The sequence below is a fragment of the Diabrotica virgifera genome, chromosome 2 (assembly GCF_917563875.1).
Source record: "Diabrotica virgifera virgifera chromosome 2, PGI_DIABVI_V3a".
In the NCBI taxonomy this organism is placed as follows: domain Eukaryota; kingdom Metazoa; phylum Arthropoda; class Insecta; order Coleoptera; family Chrysomelidae; genus Diabrotica; species Diabrotica virgifera.
The window spans coordinates 39,102,472-39,122,449 of record NC_065444.1 but is presented as its reverse complement, the minus strand read 5'-3'; the positions used below and the strand labels follow the sequence as shown (position 1 = coordinate 39,122,449).

Below are 19,978 nucleotides of genomic sequence, written 5' to 3'. Positions count from 1 at the left end.
TTTAGTAATGGGGGGTCGTGAGCATATAAAAAAATACACCAACATCATTAACTAATTTACTAAAATCAAAGCAAAACAAAATTCTGACAAAATAAAAAACACATGAACACTGAATAGGACTTATAATCTTAAAGAGCACTCAATACTAAAAAGTAAAATTTTACTGTTTTTTTGTCAAAATTATTGAACGAGGGGGGGCGCGTTGAAAATAGTTATTAAAGATTGGGTCGCAAAGGGTAAAAGGTTGAGAAACGCTGGACTACGAAAACATTCCATGTTTTTTGTCGCACAGAACTTCCAATTGATTTGTTACCATTTCATTAAACTCACATGCAAAAATTAGACTGGTTTTTATTACCGACTGGGCATTTTAATGAGTGGAACACGAAGAACATGTCAAATGACAGGAATCATGTTAGTTAGTAATATCAGTCTGATTTTTGCATGGGAGCTTAATGAAAGGGTAACAAATCAATTGGATGTTCTGTCCGACAAAATACATGGGACGTTTTCGTAATCTGACGTTCCAAATTTTTAAACTGTTCCACAATTAAAACTTCCCCTGTTCCAGTGTTCCCGTACATCAAAGTTTCTCTGACTAGACACCGTTAAGGTATTAACAAATTTTCGGCTTGCTATTAATCAACTTTTTTTTGGTACGAGGGATCCAGGCCTAAGTCATTCAAAGACAACAAAGTGACTAAATTCTTAAAGAAACCATGGATTTCTGTGAAACTAGCATGTGGTTCAATAATATAAATCAGGACCAGAAACGCAAAACATTTTTCCAGATAAAATATGATCTATTTTGTATTACTACGAAAAAATAATTATTCCAAGGTCGTTAAAATCAATAATTGCCAAAGTCCACAACAGTGCTATTCGTGTTATTGAGAAATATAAGAGAAATCTTCGCCAGGTTTGAGTTCTGATGGTCATTCTGATAGTCTGAAGCCAGGTCATTTTGTTGTTTAGAAGTGTAAAATATGCCTAAAATATCTAGGTAAACCACAGAATACACCTCTCGTTCAGCATGATAGATCAGATATATCTTAAAACGGGTGCTGATACGAGTATTTTAAATTTTGGAAGTTCTGATTATGTACGAAATAACATCACGTCCACTTACAATAACAAAGTTCTAACTGCTTCTTTTCCCAAATTGTAAGTTTTAGCCTAATAAGGTTTTAAGTGTTGTTTTTTATCGAATTTAATAAACCGTAGCTCCATCTAACCACGGGCAAATATTTTAGATTTTAGAAGAATCGCAGACATATATGTGCAGCGATTGTTCGTCAATTTAATTTAACAGAGTTGTATCTTAGCACTTTGTAACTCCCAAACAGTAGTTACACCGTTGTTATGGTATTAATGAAATGATTTCTGTGTGTATTATAATCTTAAATTGATTGCATGTGTAAATATAAAAATTGGGTGCCAATTTATTCAAACTACCATGAATAGAAAAACTAATATTAAAAATGGGTAAGTACCTATCAATTACCTAAAATTATGACTAATATTTTAAGAACTTTATAGACTAAATAATGCTGAAGCCGAATCTATGAAAAAACATACTAAAGAAGAAGAAGCCATGCGAAAATAAAAACAAAATGATAAGAAAAGTGGCATTCCAGTTTTATGTTTTGACTTGGAAAATGTAATAACTTGCCCAAGATCTTCTATTGGTAATTAATTTTATTTACCAAAACTTACTATGTACAATTTAACAGGGCATTTATCCACAACAAATAATGATAGAAACTCTCCAGGGACGAAGTGGAAACTACCTAGCCAGTGCGTACAGAAAAATTATAGAAAAGGTTTAAGAAGAAAATCATCTTAGACAACTTATCACTTGGAGTGACAACTGCGTTCCGCAAAATCGAAAGTCCCACATTTCTTTTTGTGTTCTAAATGTACTTAAAAATAATCTAGACCTGAATGTTTTAACACTGAAGTATTCCATTCTTGAACACGGTGCTGTACAGGAGGTAGACCATATTCATAGCCAAATTGAAAGGCACATATCTAAAACAGAATTTTTCTCACCTCTTGGCTTTATAAGGGAGCTGAAACAAATTAACAAAAAACCCTCTCAAATAATTCAAATGAAAGAGTCAGATTTTAGGGATTATGAACAGTGTTCAAAACAACTAAAATTTGAAAATATTCCATTTACCAAAGTATGTTCTCTAAGATTTTTAAAACATGGCTTAACCGAGGTATGTTTTAAAAAAAGTCACACTGAAGATGAATTTACTAAAGTGTCAATAAGGTCGGCTAATCCAGTACTTTCACGCCAGCGCCGCAGCAAAAAACTGCAGAAGTGAAAGTTCCACCTAATCTTGTACCTAAAATTCTTTCCGCAAAGAAATAAATTTCAAAGGACAAAATCAGTGCCATAAAGAAAATGATGCCGTTCATGCCACAAAATGACCAAGACTATTACAAAGCTCTGTTAAATTTAGATTATTAGATATTATTTAGATATTTCATTTATTTACTTATAGTTAGTTTAGTTAAGGTTTTATATTAGAAATATTTGTTTTGATTTTAAAAAACAAATAAAATCTTTCAAAAATGTTCACTTAGAACTTCGTTTTCATTTCATGGAATATGATGTGAAAATCATCTTATTCTAAAAAAGTTGTAACTGGCAGTTAAAACCATGTTCGATTAAATATTTACGAAATAGTTATTTTCCTAACAAGTGCAGAAAGTCATACTTTTCCGCACGCGACTGCAGTTTGCCGAACGACGCGAAGCAGGAGTTCGGCAAGCAGTCGAGTGGGGAAAAGTGACTTTCTGCAAGCGTTAGGAAAAATATTTTTTCTACGAGTCTTTAAAAAATGACCAAATCTTAATCAATTAATTTAATTAATATGAAAATATATACACAAATTAATTCTTTGACTAGGTTGTCAAAACCAAAGTTTCAGCATAATTGGTTAGCATGACGACGATCTTGGTTTCCATGACGACGATTCAAAACCACTGTTATTGTCTACTGATTTTACTTTCGAATATTATGTCAAAATTATTTTATTTCATCGAATTCTCGCGTTAATTTCATTAAAACATGAACACAATAAGATATATTTGAAATAAATGAGTAAATAATATCTAAATATTAGTTTATTGCATGTATTATAATTACTTTAAGACCATATTAACATATCTAAATTAACACGCGTGCGGAAAAGAAAAACGCGTGCGGAAAAGTAAAACGCGTGCGGAAAAGTAACACGCGTGCGGAAAAGTAAAACTTTCTATGCACGAAAGTAGACATTTTTGCACGCTCGCAGAAAATAGTATATTGTACAACAAGAGAGAAAAAAGGCATATTTCTCACAAGCGCAGAAGTTTGTTGGCACGAGCCGAGGCACGAGGCGAATGCCAACAAATCGAGCGAGAGAGAAATATGTCATTTTCTCTCGTGTTGTACACTGTGCTTTTTCTATAGATGCGTTTTTGTCAAGAGTTAAAACTTCAAAATTAAATAATTTAGGTGATTTTAGGTATATTATATGCCTAAATTGAAATAAAATACATATATACACATAGGTATTTAATATTCTTAATATTTATATACTTTATTTATTTAAAATTATAATCCACAGTTAAACAGTCTTAAAAGGTAATTTTTGATAAGTTTTGGCAAGTTGTTTGACATTTTGTTTGACAAAAATAATAATTGTATTTGTATTGTGCATGTTACCATGGAAATGGCGATCATATGTATGTAAACCAGCGGTGAACCTGTGAGAAAAAATATTTTTCACTGCAATGGCCGACTTTTCTCACTGCCTGAGAAATTGTTCGTTTTGAATGTATGTAAGTAGTGAAAGAAGTTGCACATTTTATAGCATCCATAGAAAAATGTAATTTTACAAGGTTCTATGTTCATTTATGACTTGCCAGTTCTAGATGTAGTTGAAGTTCTCTCTCTAATATTTGTGAATTAAATTTACTAGAAGAATAATATAAAAGAATAAAAATTTTCCGCATCGATATTAATAATTTTACAGTTCATAATTGGTTACGCAAACTTTAACCTTTGTATTCGCCCGAAAGTATAATTTCAACCTGATCATATCCAGTCCAATATATCCACAGTATAAGGTACTAGCAAAGACAGAGCAGTGGAGATATGTAAAAACATGCTTAGAAATGTAATGACTCTGGTAAGGATATACACAATGCATTAATGGAATACAGAATAAATTCTTTGAGCTCCTAAACAACAGGATTCTTACCATACCTGTATCTCAAAAAGTTATATATAAAAAACCCTGCTGCTCTGCTGTATAATATATTGTCTTGTTGTGTTCATATTGATTTTCTGCGTTTAGATTTTCTTCAAAGTACTCTTTCCATCTCCTTATAATTTTTTGCTTTTCTGTTATTAGTTCTTCGTCCTTGTCTATGCAGATGGTCAATTTAGGTAGAAATGACGGTATGCTTTATTTTATTCTTTTATAGGATTTTCTACTTTCGTATCTGTTGTTATGCTCTAAGATTTGTGGTACTTGTTTTTTAAAAGCCTCTGTTTTTTTCTTCTCTCTCCTTTTGGCGGAAGAACACAAACCACAATTTTTACTTGGCTCCCAGACGATTTAATTGGGACTCTTTCGCTGTCTTATATGACCATATCAGGCAACGGTTCACCCATGCATGGAAGTCTGATAGTTAGTGCTGGTGTCGTCAGTACCGGGACTAATTCCCTCCGTCTAGCTATCTAACTGCCAAGCCACTACTGAATATCTTATTTTCACACATCGATGATATTTCTCAATAAAATTCTCCCAGGTGGCCTTTACTAAAGCGTGTGACACACACACGCGAGTAAGTACGCGAACTTATGGCTCGACGACCTTTTTCGCGCGTGTGTCACAGCAGATACGCGTATACCGTCGATCCAAAAAGTTTGAAACCTTACTCTTAACCCGTACGTGTATCACTGCCATAAGCCATGAGCCTCGAGTTATCATGTTATTGCGTTTAAAGTTACACTTATATTTTCACTAATTAAGCAAATTGCCTAGAATTGAATCATTTGTTGTTGAAAGGAGGCAAGTTACATTTTATAAGTTTTGAGAAAACCGTAAAACACTATTTAAGCTATACTAAATTATTTTTGATTACTTATTTGTTTTTGAGTAAACCTAATTATTTATAGGCTGTTCTATCCTCCTGATGAAAATATTACTCTCTTATCTATGATATTTTGTTTGCTTAAGCCTACCTTGTATTAAATTCAAATAGATTGTCTTTTTTTATTAGTATTTAAAATATAATACGATAAAATTTCCAAATAGCACAAAGCATCTTCTCTTGACGACTTAGCAATGAGTTATGAGTAAGTCTGCCGTGTATCACCGACGGCTAGCCGAGTAAGTCCGCGATCTTTAAACCCGCGTACTTAAAGTTTGCGTATGTGTCGCACGCTTAAAAGGCATATGGCTGTACAAACAAACATTTGGAGTGTGTTTATTTTTACTCGAAGAGACACTAAAGCGTTTTTCTTCGAAAATCATTAAGTGTTTCTTCTCTTGAATATTTGTAAGACGCAAATTAAAACCTTATACAAGATGGGAAAAAATCCTATATCATATAAAACTCTAGTTAGTCACTTTACTTACCAATCCTCAATCGTGAATTCTGCATATATTGCCTATTAACATCGTTTAGCTTCTTGAACATATCAGACGCAAAACAGAGCAACGTATGCATGCTGGAGCTAGTTTGGTGTCGTTCAGCATCTGGCGTGTGTCTATCAAACAGCCCACATGCGACCATGTAAGTCCATTTGGCAATTTTTATTTTTTCTATATTATGATATTGTTCTCTGTTAGTGAGCTAAAAAAGTAAAAAATATTTCTCAAATTTTTAAGGGAAATTTTAAGGTTTGCTTTGTGCATGCTCAAATCGGTGTATTCAACTTTAGATAACAGAGAAACGGTTGATTTTATGTGTATAATGGTACTAATAACTTTTGTAGTGCTTGAAAAGGGCTTTGGAATGAGCAGTATTAAATGTCGATTACGTTCAAACCAAGCGAGATATGCTGCAAAAAATTTGATGACTAATGTATTTTAAGAAGAAATGAGAAGTATATTTAACCCCTCATCCATCAGAATTTAAATAAATCGTTTTACTTCTAGCATACTTTTATTATACATAGTGTTATTTCTATTTTCAAAAAGTTAGACTGATTTATCATGAAGGATTTTTAAAAAAAGTAAGATCAAATTATAGAGCGCATTTTTAATTTTTTTTTTTAAATCTCCCTTTTCTCTCTATGTAACTCGAAAATGATAAGAGATACGAAAAAAAGATATGACACAAAAACGTAGAGTTTTTTTATATAAAAATTTCGTTTTTGTTTTTCATTACTGTATCTGTTATCATTTTCAAGTTACATGGAGAAAAAGAAGATTTTTGGGAAAATTTAAAAATGTGCTCTATAATTTTATCTTATTTTTTTTCTAAACCATTTATTTTAAGCTCGTCCAACTTTTTGAACATAGAAATAACACTATAGTAAAAGGTACTGTAGACGGAAAATGATGCATTTACATTCTAGTGGATGGGGGTTAAAATTACTTCTCATTTTTTCTTAAAATACCTTAGTTATCAATTTCGTTTGCAGCATATCTAGCTTAGATTTAATGTAATGGGCCTTTAATTTAGCTCATTTTATAGGTCTTTTCAAGCACTACAAAAGGTATTAGTAGCTTATACACATAAAATCGACTGTTTCTCTGTTATTTCAAGTTGACCAATTTGAGCATGTAGCAAAAAAACAAACTCTTCTCACCTGCCATATCTCTTTTTGTATTATAACTAGAAGATTTATGAAGGCAAGTGTGTTTTTATTTTTTATAACCTACAAAATTGTTTTATACAGTTTTTTAGTTAGATGCATATTTTTTAAAGTATTGAAAAAAAACCGTTCGAAAAGGTGTTATGTTTCAATGAAAATGGCCAATTTTCAACCACGAATAACTCAAAAACTCGAAACAAACACTTTAGTCAGACAAATAAAAAGAGAACACTGGGAGAGTTTCTCAAAACAGATGGAACACGACTTCTACGGAACACAAAAGGAAATATGGGGAATGAACAGAGGACAAAGAAAAAAGATGAACGAACTAATAAAAACGAAACACATTCAGAAGGAAACTTGGGCAGACTATTTTCGATCTCTGTTTGCTAAAGATAAAGATAATGAACCACCAACACCTAAAGTGACAACAAACGAAGAAATAAATATTGAAGAAGCAGAGGTAACGGAAGCATTAAGGAAATTAAAAAATAGAAAATCAGCAGGAGAGGACAGAATATCGAATGAACTCCTAAAGTATGGAGGACAAGACCTGACCAAACAATTATTAAAACTAATCCAAAAAATAATAGAACAAAACAGAATACCACAAGAATGGAGATCAAGCATCCTAATACCTCTCTTCAAAAAGGGAGAAAAATCGGAGCCGGGGAATTACAGAAGAATTTAAATACAACACTAAAATTAACGACCAAAGTGATAACAAACAAACAAACTGAATAAAATTATAACATTAGCAGAAGAACAACAAGGTTTTAGGTCGGGAAAATCATGCACCGACGATATATTTATAATGAGACAGATTCAAGAAAAATCGTTAGAATACAACAAACCGGCATACTTATGTTTCGTGGACCTTAAGAAGGCATTTGACAGGGTCAAATTAAAGGACGTTATCCATTTATTGTACGCAAGAGAGGTACCTCTACGAATAATTAAAACGATCGAAAATATCTACCAGAACAACACAATAAAAGTAAAAGTAGATGAAGAACTAACTGACCCAATTGAAGCTGGCAATGGGATAAGACAGGGAGATTCCCTGAGTCCTCTGTTGTTCAACCTGATCATGGACGAAATAATAAAAAAAGTAAGAACAAAAAAAGGATATCAAATGGGAGAAAAAGAACTTAAAATAATCTCCTATGCAGACGACGCAATACTAATATCTCAAAGTGAAGATGATTTACAACGTATGCGGCACGTATTTAATATAACCGCTAGAAAATTTAACATGTTAATTTCCCCAAAAAAGAATAAATACATGGTTATAACAGCAGATCTATTAAGGTGTAAATTAAAGCTGGAGGGTCAAATAATAGAACAAGTCATGGAGTTTATACTATAAATATCTAGGCATCACACTATGCAGCTACGAAAAGCTCGAAACAGAAGTGGAAGATCAGGTGAATAAAGCAAACAGAGCCGCAGGTTGCCTGAATGAAACAATATGGAGAAATAAAAACATCGGAAAAGAAGTGAAAGGCAGAATTTACAAAACAGTCATCAGACCAATAATGACATACGCGGCAGAAACACGACCTGATACAGAAAGGACAAAAATAATGCTAGATACAGCAGAGATGAAAACATTGCGAAAAATCGACGGTAAGACGCTGTGGGATAGAGTAGAAGTGCAGATATACGAAGGAGATGCAAGGTGGACAACATTAATAACTGGGTGAAAAGCAGAAGAGTAGAATGGAACGACCACATAAGCTGAATGACAACAAATAGAGTAGTAAGAACGGCGAGAGACGGGTCCCCAATAGGAAGACGATCAGTGGGAAGACCACGAAAACGATGGAACGACAACTTACTGGAGGCACATTGAAAAACAGACAGAGTAATGTCTGTATAAAAAGAAGAAGAAGAAGAAGAATAACTCAAAAAGTATTGAGTTTCCAAAAAAAATTATAGAACATTTTTTGCTTAGAATTAGGTTCTCTAGCGAATTCCGTGGTTATCTTACCAAAAAATTTTCCACCCCTAAGAAGGGGTGGGAACCACCCCCAAGATAAAAGCACACATTGGCATAGAGTAGACTTTGAATTAGGAGATAAGTAGAGGCTATTTCCAAAATTTTATTAAAATTCATGCAGTAGGATAGAATTCGGGGGTAATATCCTATTCTTGCTCCTATTGACTGGCGTATATGTAAAAATGAATTTTTTTACTCTCTTCCTACTCTGGTCTGAGTATAATTAAAGCTGAAAACACAATAAAAAAAAGTAAACAAAGGCAGTTATTATCCAGTAGAACATTATTGTTACACTAAATCCTTCTAATGCTACTTGAAATTGTTTTAACTAATAATTGCTGATAAACTAACGAACTTGTGTACTTTCCTAATTAATATACAATAGAAATATACTAACCACGTCGAACTTCAGTATATAAGCATTCATTAACGTTAAAAATTCCTTCTCGTCTAAAATTTGCTGCAATTCATCCTCGGTTATAATTGATGCGAACATAACAGCCACATTATCATGCTCTTCAAAATACAATTCTTTTTGTTCTCGGCTCACATCCAGATACAGATTCGCTGAAACAACAGTAAAGGCTTTTATTTCTGACCGGTGATTTAGTTAATTAAAATTTAGACTACGTAATAGATTTCCTGAGATATTAACATAGATTATATGACTACTCACTAAAGATCAAATGGAAAAATATATATCCAACAAAAAGGAAATGAAGGAAACGCATAATTGTGTCTGTTATATAACCTTCTTGTTAGTGAAGTTGTAAGATTTTATGTTACTAGTTTTTAGAGATAAATGTGACAATATTTGTCAGAATAAGTGTCCGTACAAAACATGAAAAATAGATCATAGACTGGCCCATTTTGAATCTACGACAACGTATCGATCGAAGAATCAAGAAAATATAATGTCCCCATATACCTCTACGAGAAAACATTCGGTAACGTACAACGACATTTACTGACTTATTTTACTTTATTTCATTATCATCTAGGCTTATGCGTCAAAAGTTATTCCATGGGCCTTCCCTAATTGGTTCCTTTACTTGTCCAGTTTAAATAATTAAATTTGGTCCATTTAAAAAAAAAACGATCTGAATGACTGTAGAAGATCTTGCTCATCTCAAGGTTTCTTTAACAGAGGACAATTAAGTAGATTTGTTGAGTCTTGGATCACTCCATATTCACACATTGTATCAGAGTAAGCACGCAACAGTACCCAACTTCATGTTGGTTTTATATTCCGACACTCCGACTCGCAGAAGATTGAAAGTCCACCACACAGGTTAAAGAAGATGGCCACTACCCTAAAGATCCTCTTGAGAATTCAGATATCGAGGAAAAGCTTCTTCGCCTTTGGCAAGACGAATTCTTTCCGGTGTAACTTGCAAATATGGTACTCCGTCTATGTCTCTGTTACGAAGGTACAAGAAACACATCTGAGTTTTCTCGAGGTTTGGCTTAAGATAGTTTGATGCGTAGTATTCTGTCATTGTGTTAAAAGTTTGAGTCTGGAACCTCATTATTTTTCAATATGTGGATGACAGATCAAAAATCAGCATCATTGTAAGGTTTGTACAGCTGACTGATATTGTCCTCTCCTATTTTAAGTTTTTAAGAGTTTGTTAAGAGAATTTTATAAGTGTGATTATCGAGATCCGAGGCCAATTTTTTCCAATTTGTTTGTTTAAAATTAGATATTCTTTTAACTGGTGCTTGTTCTTGTATACAGCGTTTATAGTACAAATTAGTGTTCAATATATTCAAAAAATTAATATTCTTTGGACATACAACACATACTGATAATATGAAGAGACTACTTAGAAGTCCAAACAAAACCAGAGGAAAGAAGAATTCGAGGGCGATCACCAACAGGATATTAAACAGTCCAGAAGTTATTAAAGAAGATCTTGGTGTCAATATTGGATAAGTGTATTTCGCAATTTTTCGATCAGATGTTCATTTCGTGAAATATTGCGGGATTCGTATTTAAAATATTAAATTTACCCCCCACCACTCTCCGTGGGAAGTCGTGTTTGGTATCATTCGATAGATTTTTAAAAAATATTGAGCACATATATTTTAGTTTTTCGATCTGTCATTAATTTCGCGAAATATTCGCTTTTTTCGCGAAACTTTGGGTTTCGTACATTTCCTTACGCCCGGCACAAATCGTGAGATTTTTAAAATATACACTCTTTTCCATGTACTTAACTTACCTTACCTTAATCTGACAATTTCGAGTTTTATTAAGGATAGATTTTTTTTCGGACCCCCCTTAACGAACTCTCTTGTGTTAAGAGCCAATATATGGTAGAGGTACATCTGCAGGGTACCAGGTTTCTCCCCATATGATAATCTGACGCGCTCGAGTAACTGCAAAAATCCCCGCTTGGGCTCCCCTACCATAAAAAGGTATCTATTTTTCACATTATTTACTCTAGGCTCTATTTTTCACATTATTTATGAAAAGCAAGGTACTAAAGGTAAAATATATTCAAATTATCACCCCGTATTTCATTATTTTAACTAATCTAAGTATACTTACCTACGTGCTTTGGCAAAATGTTTACTAACAAATTCTCGTTGACTTTTTGTAGTAAATTTGCCTCGTTTTGTTCGAATTTGAATTTTCTATTTAACAAATAATCCAGTCGATTCATGTAATCAGTCTGTCGATCTACCAAATGCAGAGTGATAATCAGAAAAACCGTTGACATGATATGCGCAACTTGGGGATCGAGAAGGTGGTTGAATGTTTCGCTATCCTAAAACAAAATTAGAGACATAATATTATAGACTACTGGATTATAGTATTAACGTATTAAAGGGAGTATCTTATAAATACTGAGATAAATACAGTAATTCAAAAATATGAGAAGTATCAAAAATAAACTATTATCGCAATAAATATTTTTGTTTTCAATAGAAAACTGGAGTTCACGTATCGGATACAATGAGTACCTTGTTTAATACCATTTCGTTATACTACTATAATATAAGTCAACCTTGTAGAGTCAGAAATTTTGTACGAATATATTTGGCCAACCTTAGTGTTATCAAAGGAAAACGGAGAGCAATCGGGTCACTCAATAGTAAAAGTCAGTCACTCAGTTACGCGTACACTCAACGAAAAAGGTACGTAATATCAATAAAAATGTTAATTCAGACAACAAACGCAATACTTAAAATTTGTCCAATTCTTGGTTTTATTGGGACAACAAAACGATGTTCATCAATTCATTATTTTCGTTCGTTGAGCCAATGTATTACGTTTATTGAATGGACGAACATTCATTATGTATACCATAATATCACTTTATTGGTATTACGAACTCTGTTCACTGAGTCAACGAACACTATTTATTGATATTACGAACTCTGTTCACTGAGTCAACGAACACTATTTATTGAAACAACAACGTCGTTAATTGACCAATGAAGACTATTCTCGTTGTGTCAATAACAGTGTTATTTCTCCTAACGTATTTCGTTTATTTCTACAATTATTTCCGTTTATTGTTACAATTAATTCCGTTAATTCCCGCAATCAATAAGGTTTTTCTTACAATCAATTCTATTAATTTTTACAATCAGTTTTGTTCATTCCTGCTATAAACGTTTTTTTTATTAATAATTACTGAATGCAATAACCCAACGTATAATATTAATTGATTAATAATAATTTTTTAAATCCCCCTTTTTTGTCCTTAACCTAAAGGACTTTACACTGTGTGATTTTTCATATGATTTCACTTATACAGTGTACTGGAATAAGTGTTACACTCCCCCGCCCCCTTATTAACTTATTTATTTTTAGCACATAAGCAAAACGCTCGGACAGGTCGATTTTTAAAATAATCAAAGTATATTATAACATCAATGTTTCGAACTTTACACGATTCCGCTTCAGGTGACAGGCGCGGCGTAACTATGATTTTTTTAATGGGAAAGTACGTCATGTGACAGCTTATTTAAAAGCGTTTGAAACAGTGATTCCAAAAATGTATAACACTTTAATCCTTTTTGAGAGCGCAGGTGCAAAATTTCGATCGAATTCTTTTTATAATCATTCATTTTTTCTGGAATTCTGAGAAAACTAATAATTATTTTTGAAAAATTTAAACGCAGAATAAAATATTACATTATTACCGAGGGCAAAAAGTCCCTTAGAATAAACAAAAAGTTTCTGTTAAATGGTATGCCTATTTGAAATTAAAAATCATACTAAATTTTCTCTTTTTCGCCCCTGTGACTTATTAAAATAATCATTATAGAGGTTCTCAGGGACTTCAGACCTTCGATAATAATGTAATATTTTATTTTGCATTTAAATTTTCAAAAATAATAATTAGTTTTTTCAGGATTCGAAAAAAATGAATACATTTAAAAAGAATTCGGCCGAAATTTCACGATAATAGACACACAAAAACTTCCTTCTACTACGGACTACACTTGAAAACGAAATGCAATTATTATTCGGCACTTCGGTAACACAGAGAAGCCAGGGGTATCACGATAAGGAAAAGCCGGTAAGTTTCAAATGGTCAAGCAAAACATTATTGTCTCAACAACTAGGATTATTGGTCACAATGAACGCATTGATTGTGGGTATTAAATGCAGTTGTAGATTGATTAATGCATTCGTTGTCACAACAATTAATTTACATCTATTCAATAATCATATATTACTCTATATTAACAACATTTGTACATTGTTTTAATGAAATCTGTACGTTGTCACGATAAACCAAGGTAATTGCTTGTCATCTGCGAAATCAAGAACGTGAGTTGCTGCCAGAATTAACAGTATTTATTAAATATACGAAACTAAGTTATTGGCTGAATAAATTGAGTGTTATTGATTAATGTACTCTAGTTATTCTCACAATTATTATTCAATCATTGTGACAATAACCAAATACATTCGTTAATGTCTAAAAGTTCGTTGAAACAACAAATTATATTGTTATGACAACGAAATACTAAAATTCAATAATCACTGTTAATCAATATTACGAACTAAATTTTTTTGAGTGTAGTCAACGACATCACCATGCGGATTCAAGTAAATCGCGGTATATCTCCAATTAAGTACTAAAACAAATCATTAATTATAAATTGTAAATAGTGTGTCAACAATAAAGATGTAAGAAGAGACTATAGGTATTTTCTGACTCTCCGCACCCCAAAGATGAGATTCTGAAATAACAGGAGAATGGCTAATAACGAAGAATGCCTACCTCAGATTTAGTCGACCCACTGTTTCACCATAGAATATGGTTAATAAGTCTACTGTAATTAAAAAGCATTTCATTTTGATATTGTAGACGCTTATATCACAAGTGATTTTATAGAAAAATAATGGAAGATTCACATCATCATCATTCCCATTGAGCCCAGTACTCCTTTATAGTTTCATTTTTTTCTTAGCGACCTTTATCAAGTCACCTTGACGTTGGAGATTAACACTGCGAGACTCTCACTTTCTTGAGCTATTCTGAACAGTTCTTGGAGTCTCCATATCCAGATCCATTCTCTGACATTATTTAACCACGAGGCTTATTTTAAATCGATTACCCCGCATCCTACGATTTGACTATCACAATTGGTCGAGGAATATTATGTATACTGTTTTTCTCGGATTACGAGTATATATCAAAGATATGCCTTTAGTTACTCTTCAAATGAGCAACTTCAGATTCCAGAAAATCCTTTTCCTTTCTGCAGGAATAAAGTTATAATTAGTGTTTATCGACTATGCGACTTATAAACCGTATTTTAGTCGATAAAACCCGCTGATTAGAAAGAGAAGCAAACACTGCTACAATATTTTTCTGTCGTACTGGGGGAAGTTTTAAATTGCAACGTGCAGTCTAGGTATTATACGTCTATGAATTATATACTAGATACCTAGATACATTTAAAAATCACTAATAATATATTGTTACACCAGTCGCCCCAGTAGTCGGGCTGTCGCTACGGACCTCGGCGGCCGTAACGGTAAACGTAAAAACATCGATAGTTCTTACTTAACCTTCGTCGGGCGGCATAGGTACAATTGTAACTTTTAAGTTTTCAAATTGTGATAACTTTTTTTTTCAAATAGGTAGAGACTTGAACTTTTGTGACATCTCTACATTTATCCAGTAGATTATATGAGCCAAATATAACAAAAAAATCTTTATTCAGTTCCCAGAAGGAGGCTTAAATAGTTCCTACCCCCATAAACATTTAGGTTTGTATTTTGCATTTGTATACATTTTGTATTTAAATGATAGCATATTTGGATCAAAATGCAAAAAATGAATGTTAGTGTGGATTTTCGCATCACACACATATCGTTTTAGACAAAGAATGTTCGTCACACACAGCTAGAAAACATAATATTACACAAGTATTTCTCGTTTTACGCTGTTTTTCCGTTCGTTTCGACAAACATGACAACTCCCGGTTACTGGAGTAGATTCACGAATGCTGTGAGATACTTGACGAGGGGTATCTACTGCAAATACATACTCTGTTTCGACCAAGGACCATTTCTTTCTACAACGCTACGAAGAAAATGACTCTTCATCCGGTTTTTACTTTGAGATAGAAATGAAGGCAACCAAATATTTTTAGAATGATCCTTCAAAAATTTCCTGCTCTAGTCTTTTGTTTTTTGTAATGGATTATGCTCTAGATGTATAATGTAGCATGCTAAGCCAGTGACGTCAATCATATTAAAAAAAAAAGGAGAAAATCCAACGCAATGTTTGACATAAAATGCTGGTTGAGTAAACGGTTAAATACTCACCCAGCATTTTATCCATGTTATCAATCCCGCTTTGGTTTTATTGTAATAATGAATTATTTCCGGCTTCGCTACTTCACTCTCTTCTACTTTTACTGTCATATGCACGGACGAGAGTAACACTACTGCTTTGTTCTCCTTTGGCACATAAGAGTATACAGTAGCATCATGATTGTATGCGAAAGTGGAAAAATCAGCTCTTTCCTTGTTTGCTTGCATATTGGTGGGTAGAAATCTCTTTTTTTTAACTGTGCCTACTGGCCTTACTAACGTCATGTGCCATGAATTCAACAATTTAGCGAATTCAAAACTGGTAAAAAGTTATTTGTGGTAACATTCTGCCCATAATCTTTCTAAGACGTGACCATATCCAAAACGTTCACCAACGTTAACTTGTCCGGAACCATTTGCTGTTTTTCGAATATTAAGATGATCTTGTACGAGATAAGCGTTTGATGCATCATAAGCCAAAAATACTTTGATCCCATATTTAGCGAGTTTGGAAGGTATTGTGTAAAATTTGTAAGGCCTCTAAATGGAAACAATTGTTAGTAGGTGGTTATGCATTGGGATTGTTTGGAGCCTTGTTGCAAATTTTTATTCAGCATTCAGATGTCAGATATAAATATTAGCATGGTATTGAAAGGATTACAAGACATTGCTGCGCGTATTAGTGGCAGATAGGTACTCCATAATCCACACCTCACACAAATTTTCTTTGTTATTTCTATGTACACCTCTTTTGTCGCCATTTCGGTAAACTAGATGTATAATCACTATTATTCATGATTATTTTTAGGTATACACGTATTGACAAACACCAAACAACTAAATGGGGATGAGATATATGTTTCCAATTGAAAGAGAATACAATGCTACTCTTTCTAGAATTTGTTTACGACCACTATTTTCAAGATTACTTTGTAGTAATTTCAATTATTTACGATAGATAAGAGCGGTCACGTCATAGCGGTTTGTAATCTTTGTTTGTAAATCCATACAAGAACAAATTACCGAATATTATTATTTATTTCTTGCAATATTCAACAATTTTTTACCAGCTATGCTAGTGATAAATAATGTTATCTTAAAATTAACATATATTTCCCTTTATATTAACGAATTTTTAAGAAAATATACAACAGGTACAATTGTACCTATGCCGTCTGTTAACGGTGTAAAATTATGCCGCTCGACAAAGGTTAAATTCGGAAGGGGGCACCTCGCTGTCTTTAGTTCGAGGATACTCTGGGCTCGTAGAAATATACGTGACAAAGTTATGGGCAGGCCTCGATGATTCCAGGAGCAGGGTAGGACTGTATAAATAAGAGAAATATTCTAAACCGCATTCAGTGATAATCTCGATGTAACAGTGCCCTTTCATAAATTGTAATTGTACAAAATAATTAGATATAAATTATATGTTTTAGTATATGTTTTTAGTATATGTGTTATAAATTTAAGTATTCTTATTTATATAAGTCAGTCAATGAGGGTATTTGGCTCCGAATTCCATCCTACTAGATCGATTTACTTGATATTTTCACAGTAAGAAGGGAATAGCTCAAGAAACAAAGTCTACCCTATGCCGATGTGCGCTTTTATCTTGGGGTGGTAGCCACCCTTTCTCGGAGGTGAAAAATGTTTTGGTTAAAATAGCCACAGAAGAAGCTAGAGAACCTAATTTAAAGCAAAAACTGTTCTATAATTATTTTTTGAAAACTCAATATTTTTTGAGTTATTCGTGGTTGAAAATTGGTCATTTTCATTGAAAAATGACACCTTTTCGGACGGATCTTTGCGAATACCTTAAAAACCATGTGTCTAACAAAAAAAAAATTTATAAATATTTCTGTAGGTTATAAAAAAACAAAGAGATTCGTTTCTTCACAAATCTTCTAGTTAAAATACAAAGAGGGATATGGTAGGTAAGAAGAGTTTGTTTTGTTGATGCATGCTCAAATCGGTGTATTCAACTTGAAATAACAGAGAAACTGTCGATTTTAGGTGTATGATGATACTAATAACTTTTGTAGTGGTTGAAAAGACCTTTAAAATGGGCAATATTAATGGTCCATTACATTGAAACTAAGCGAGATATTCTGCAAAAAATGATGACTAATATATTTTAAGAAGAATTGAGAAGTATATTTAACCCCTCATCCCTCAGAATTTAAATACATCGTTTTCCTTCTACAATACATTTTATTATAATGTTATTTCTATGTTCAAAAAGTTGGACTGGATTAAATGAACGGTTTTTGAAAAAAATAAGATCAAATTTATAGAGCTCATTTTTAAAGTTTCTTAAAAATCTTCCTTTTTCTCCATGTAACTCGACAAAGATAAGAGATACGAGAAATAGATCCCACACAAAAATGTAGGTCTTTTTTAGATAAAAATTTCTTTTTTATTTTTCATTACTGTATCTCTTATTATTTTCAAGTTACATGGAGAAAAAGGAAGATTTTTAAGAAAATTAAAAAATGCTCTCTTGAATTTGATCTTTTTTTTAAACCATTCATTTTAAACCCGTCCAACTTTTTGAACATAGAAATAACACTATAATAAAAGGTATTGTGAAAGGAAAATGATGCATTTACATTTTGGGGGATGCGGGTTAAAATTGCTTAAAATACATTAGTTTTCAATTTTGTTTCCAGCATATCTCGCTTAGTCTTAATGTAATGGACCTTTAATATAGCTCATTTTAAGCACTACAAAAGGTATTAGTAGCATTATTTACCTAAAATTGACCGTTTCTCTGTTATTTCAAGTTGAATACACCAATTTGAGAATGTACCAAAAGAATAAACTATTTTCACCTACCATATCTCTTTTTATATTATAACTAGAAGATTTATTAAGGCAAGAGTCTCTTGTTTTTTTTTTATAACCTACAAAAATGTTTAATGTAGTTTTTTTAGTTAGATGCATAGTTTTTAAGATATTCGCAAAAAACCATTCGAAAAGATATTATGTTTCAATGAAAATGGCCATTTTTCAACCACGAATATCTCAAAAATATTGAGTTTTCAAAAAAAATTATGGAACAGTTTTTGCTTAGAATTCGGTTCTCTAGCGAATTCCGTGGTAATTTTAACCAAAAAATTGTCCAAGCCTAAGAAGGGGTGTGAACCACCCCCAAGATTAAAGCACACATCGGCATAGGGTAGACTTTGAACTAGGAGATAAGTAGAGGCTAGGCCCAAAATTTCATTAAATCCATGAGTAGGATAGAATTCAGAGGTAATATCCTATTCTTGCGCCCATTGACTGGCCCATTAAAATAGAGTTAATACATAAAGTGTTGAAAATAAATAAAGTAAAGAATTTATAAATATATGTTTATTTGTGTACCTTATAATATCCTTTGCTGACACTGAGCACGCAATAGGCATAGAGAGTGATAGTTATCGTTCCTAATAACAGTTTTATCCAAATAAAGATCCTTAGAAATAAAAACGTCATTATCACAGTCATGGCACATGTTTCAGTCATATGCTAAAAATGATCAAAAATATAGGCGTAAATGATGGTTTGGAAATAAATAACAGCACAGCTTTTCTGGCAGAAACTGACACTATTTTCTGAGTTTTCTACAAGGCTTTGTCGAAATAGTTTGAAAATCCCGAAAAACTTCGAATTTAAAAATTTAAATTTAAATTCAACTAAAATAGCAAAAATAATTCAAAAAATTTTGAAATTGTTCGGCATTGGTTTATGAGGTTTCGAATTATCAGTTGCATAATGAGAATTGTGCTATCAATCATTTTCAAATGGAGTTAAGGTAAGTCAAGTGATAGGATTCTATCTTCTTCATTTCTTTTCTAATTATATATTGGAATTTTTTCCCTTTCGAATTTTCTATGCAATGTATTGTCAGTCAAATATATTTACTAAAAACTTCTACTTACCCAAGGAAGCACGCAATTGAGCATACTCAAATTATAAATATCCTTATCTCTATAAATTAATAAATTTAAAAAACTTGTTTTAAAACTAGTGCCATTATGGTCAATTATGTTAATTTCTTCTTCTAAACTATCCCTGCATTCCATCTACAACATTAAAATTCGAATTTAGCAAAATACTAGGACGTGTTTGTCATAAAAAATTGTATAGTAGTGTAAAAATAGCTTAAAATAAGTTTAAATAAATTAAAATAAAAACTAAATAAAATAAGTGTTAAAATTCAATTATAAATTAGAAGTGATAAAATCATCATAATAGGAATAATTAGTTATATAAACAGACTCCTTCATTAAAACCAGTTTATTGAAAGTCTGCAAATAAGATATCAAATGCATATATCTTCTTCTTCTTCTTTTTCTTTTATATAGGC

General features: G+C 32.4%; 1 protein-coding gene across 4 annotated transcripts in view; it reads right to left on the bottom strand.

The window, feature by feature from the left end:
* Positions 1-19,978, bottom strand: part of LOC114327672 (adenylyl cyclase X E) — an 89,293-nt gene that overhangs the window by 786 nt on the left and 68,529 nt on the right. For 3 of the 4 annotated variants that reach the window (XM_028276353.2, XM_050642544.1, XM_050642543.1), the window contains 5 exons: positions 19,551-19,694; positions 18,994-19,137; positions 11,386-11,605; positions 9,229-9,398; positions 5,646-5,862 (listed from right to left, as the gene is read on the bottom strand). In XM_028276353.2, coding sequence (XP_028132154.1) covers positions 5,646-5,862; positions 9,229-9,398; positions 11,386-11,605; positions 18,994-19,137; positions 19,551-19,694 — 895 coding nt within the window. The remainder of the gene's footprint in view (positions 1-5,645; positions 5,863-9,228; positions 9,399-11,385; positions 11,606-18,993; positions 19,138-19,550; positions 19,695-19,978) is intronic. The other variant, XM_028276355.2, reaches the window with a different exon arrangement.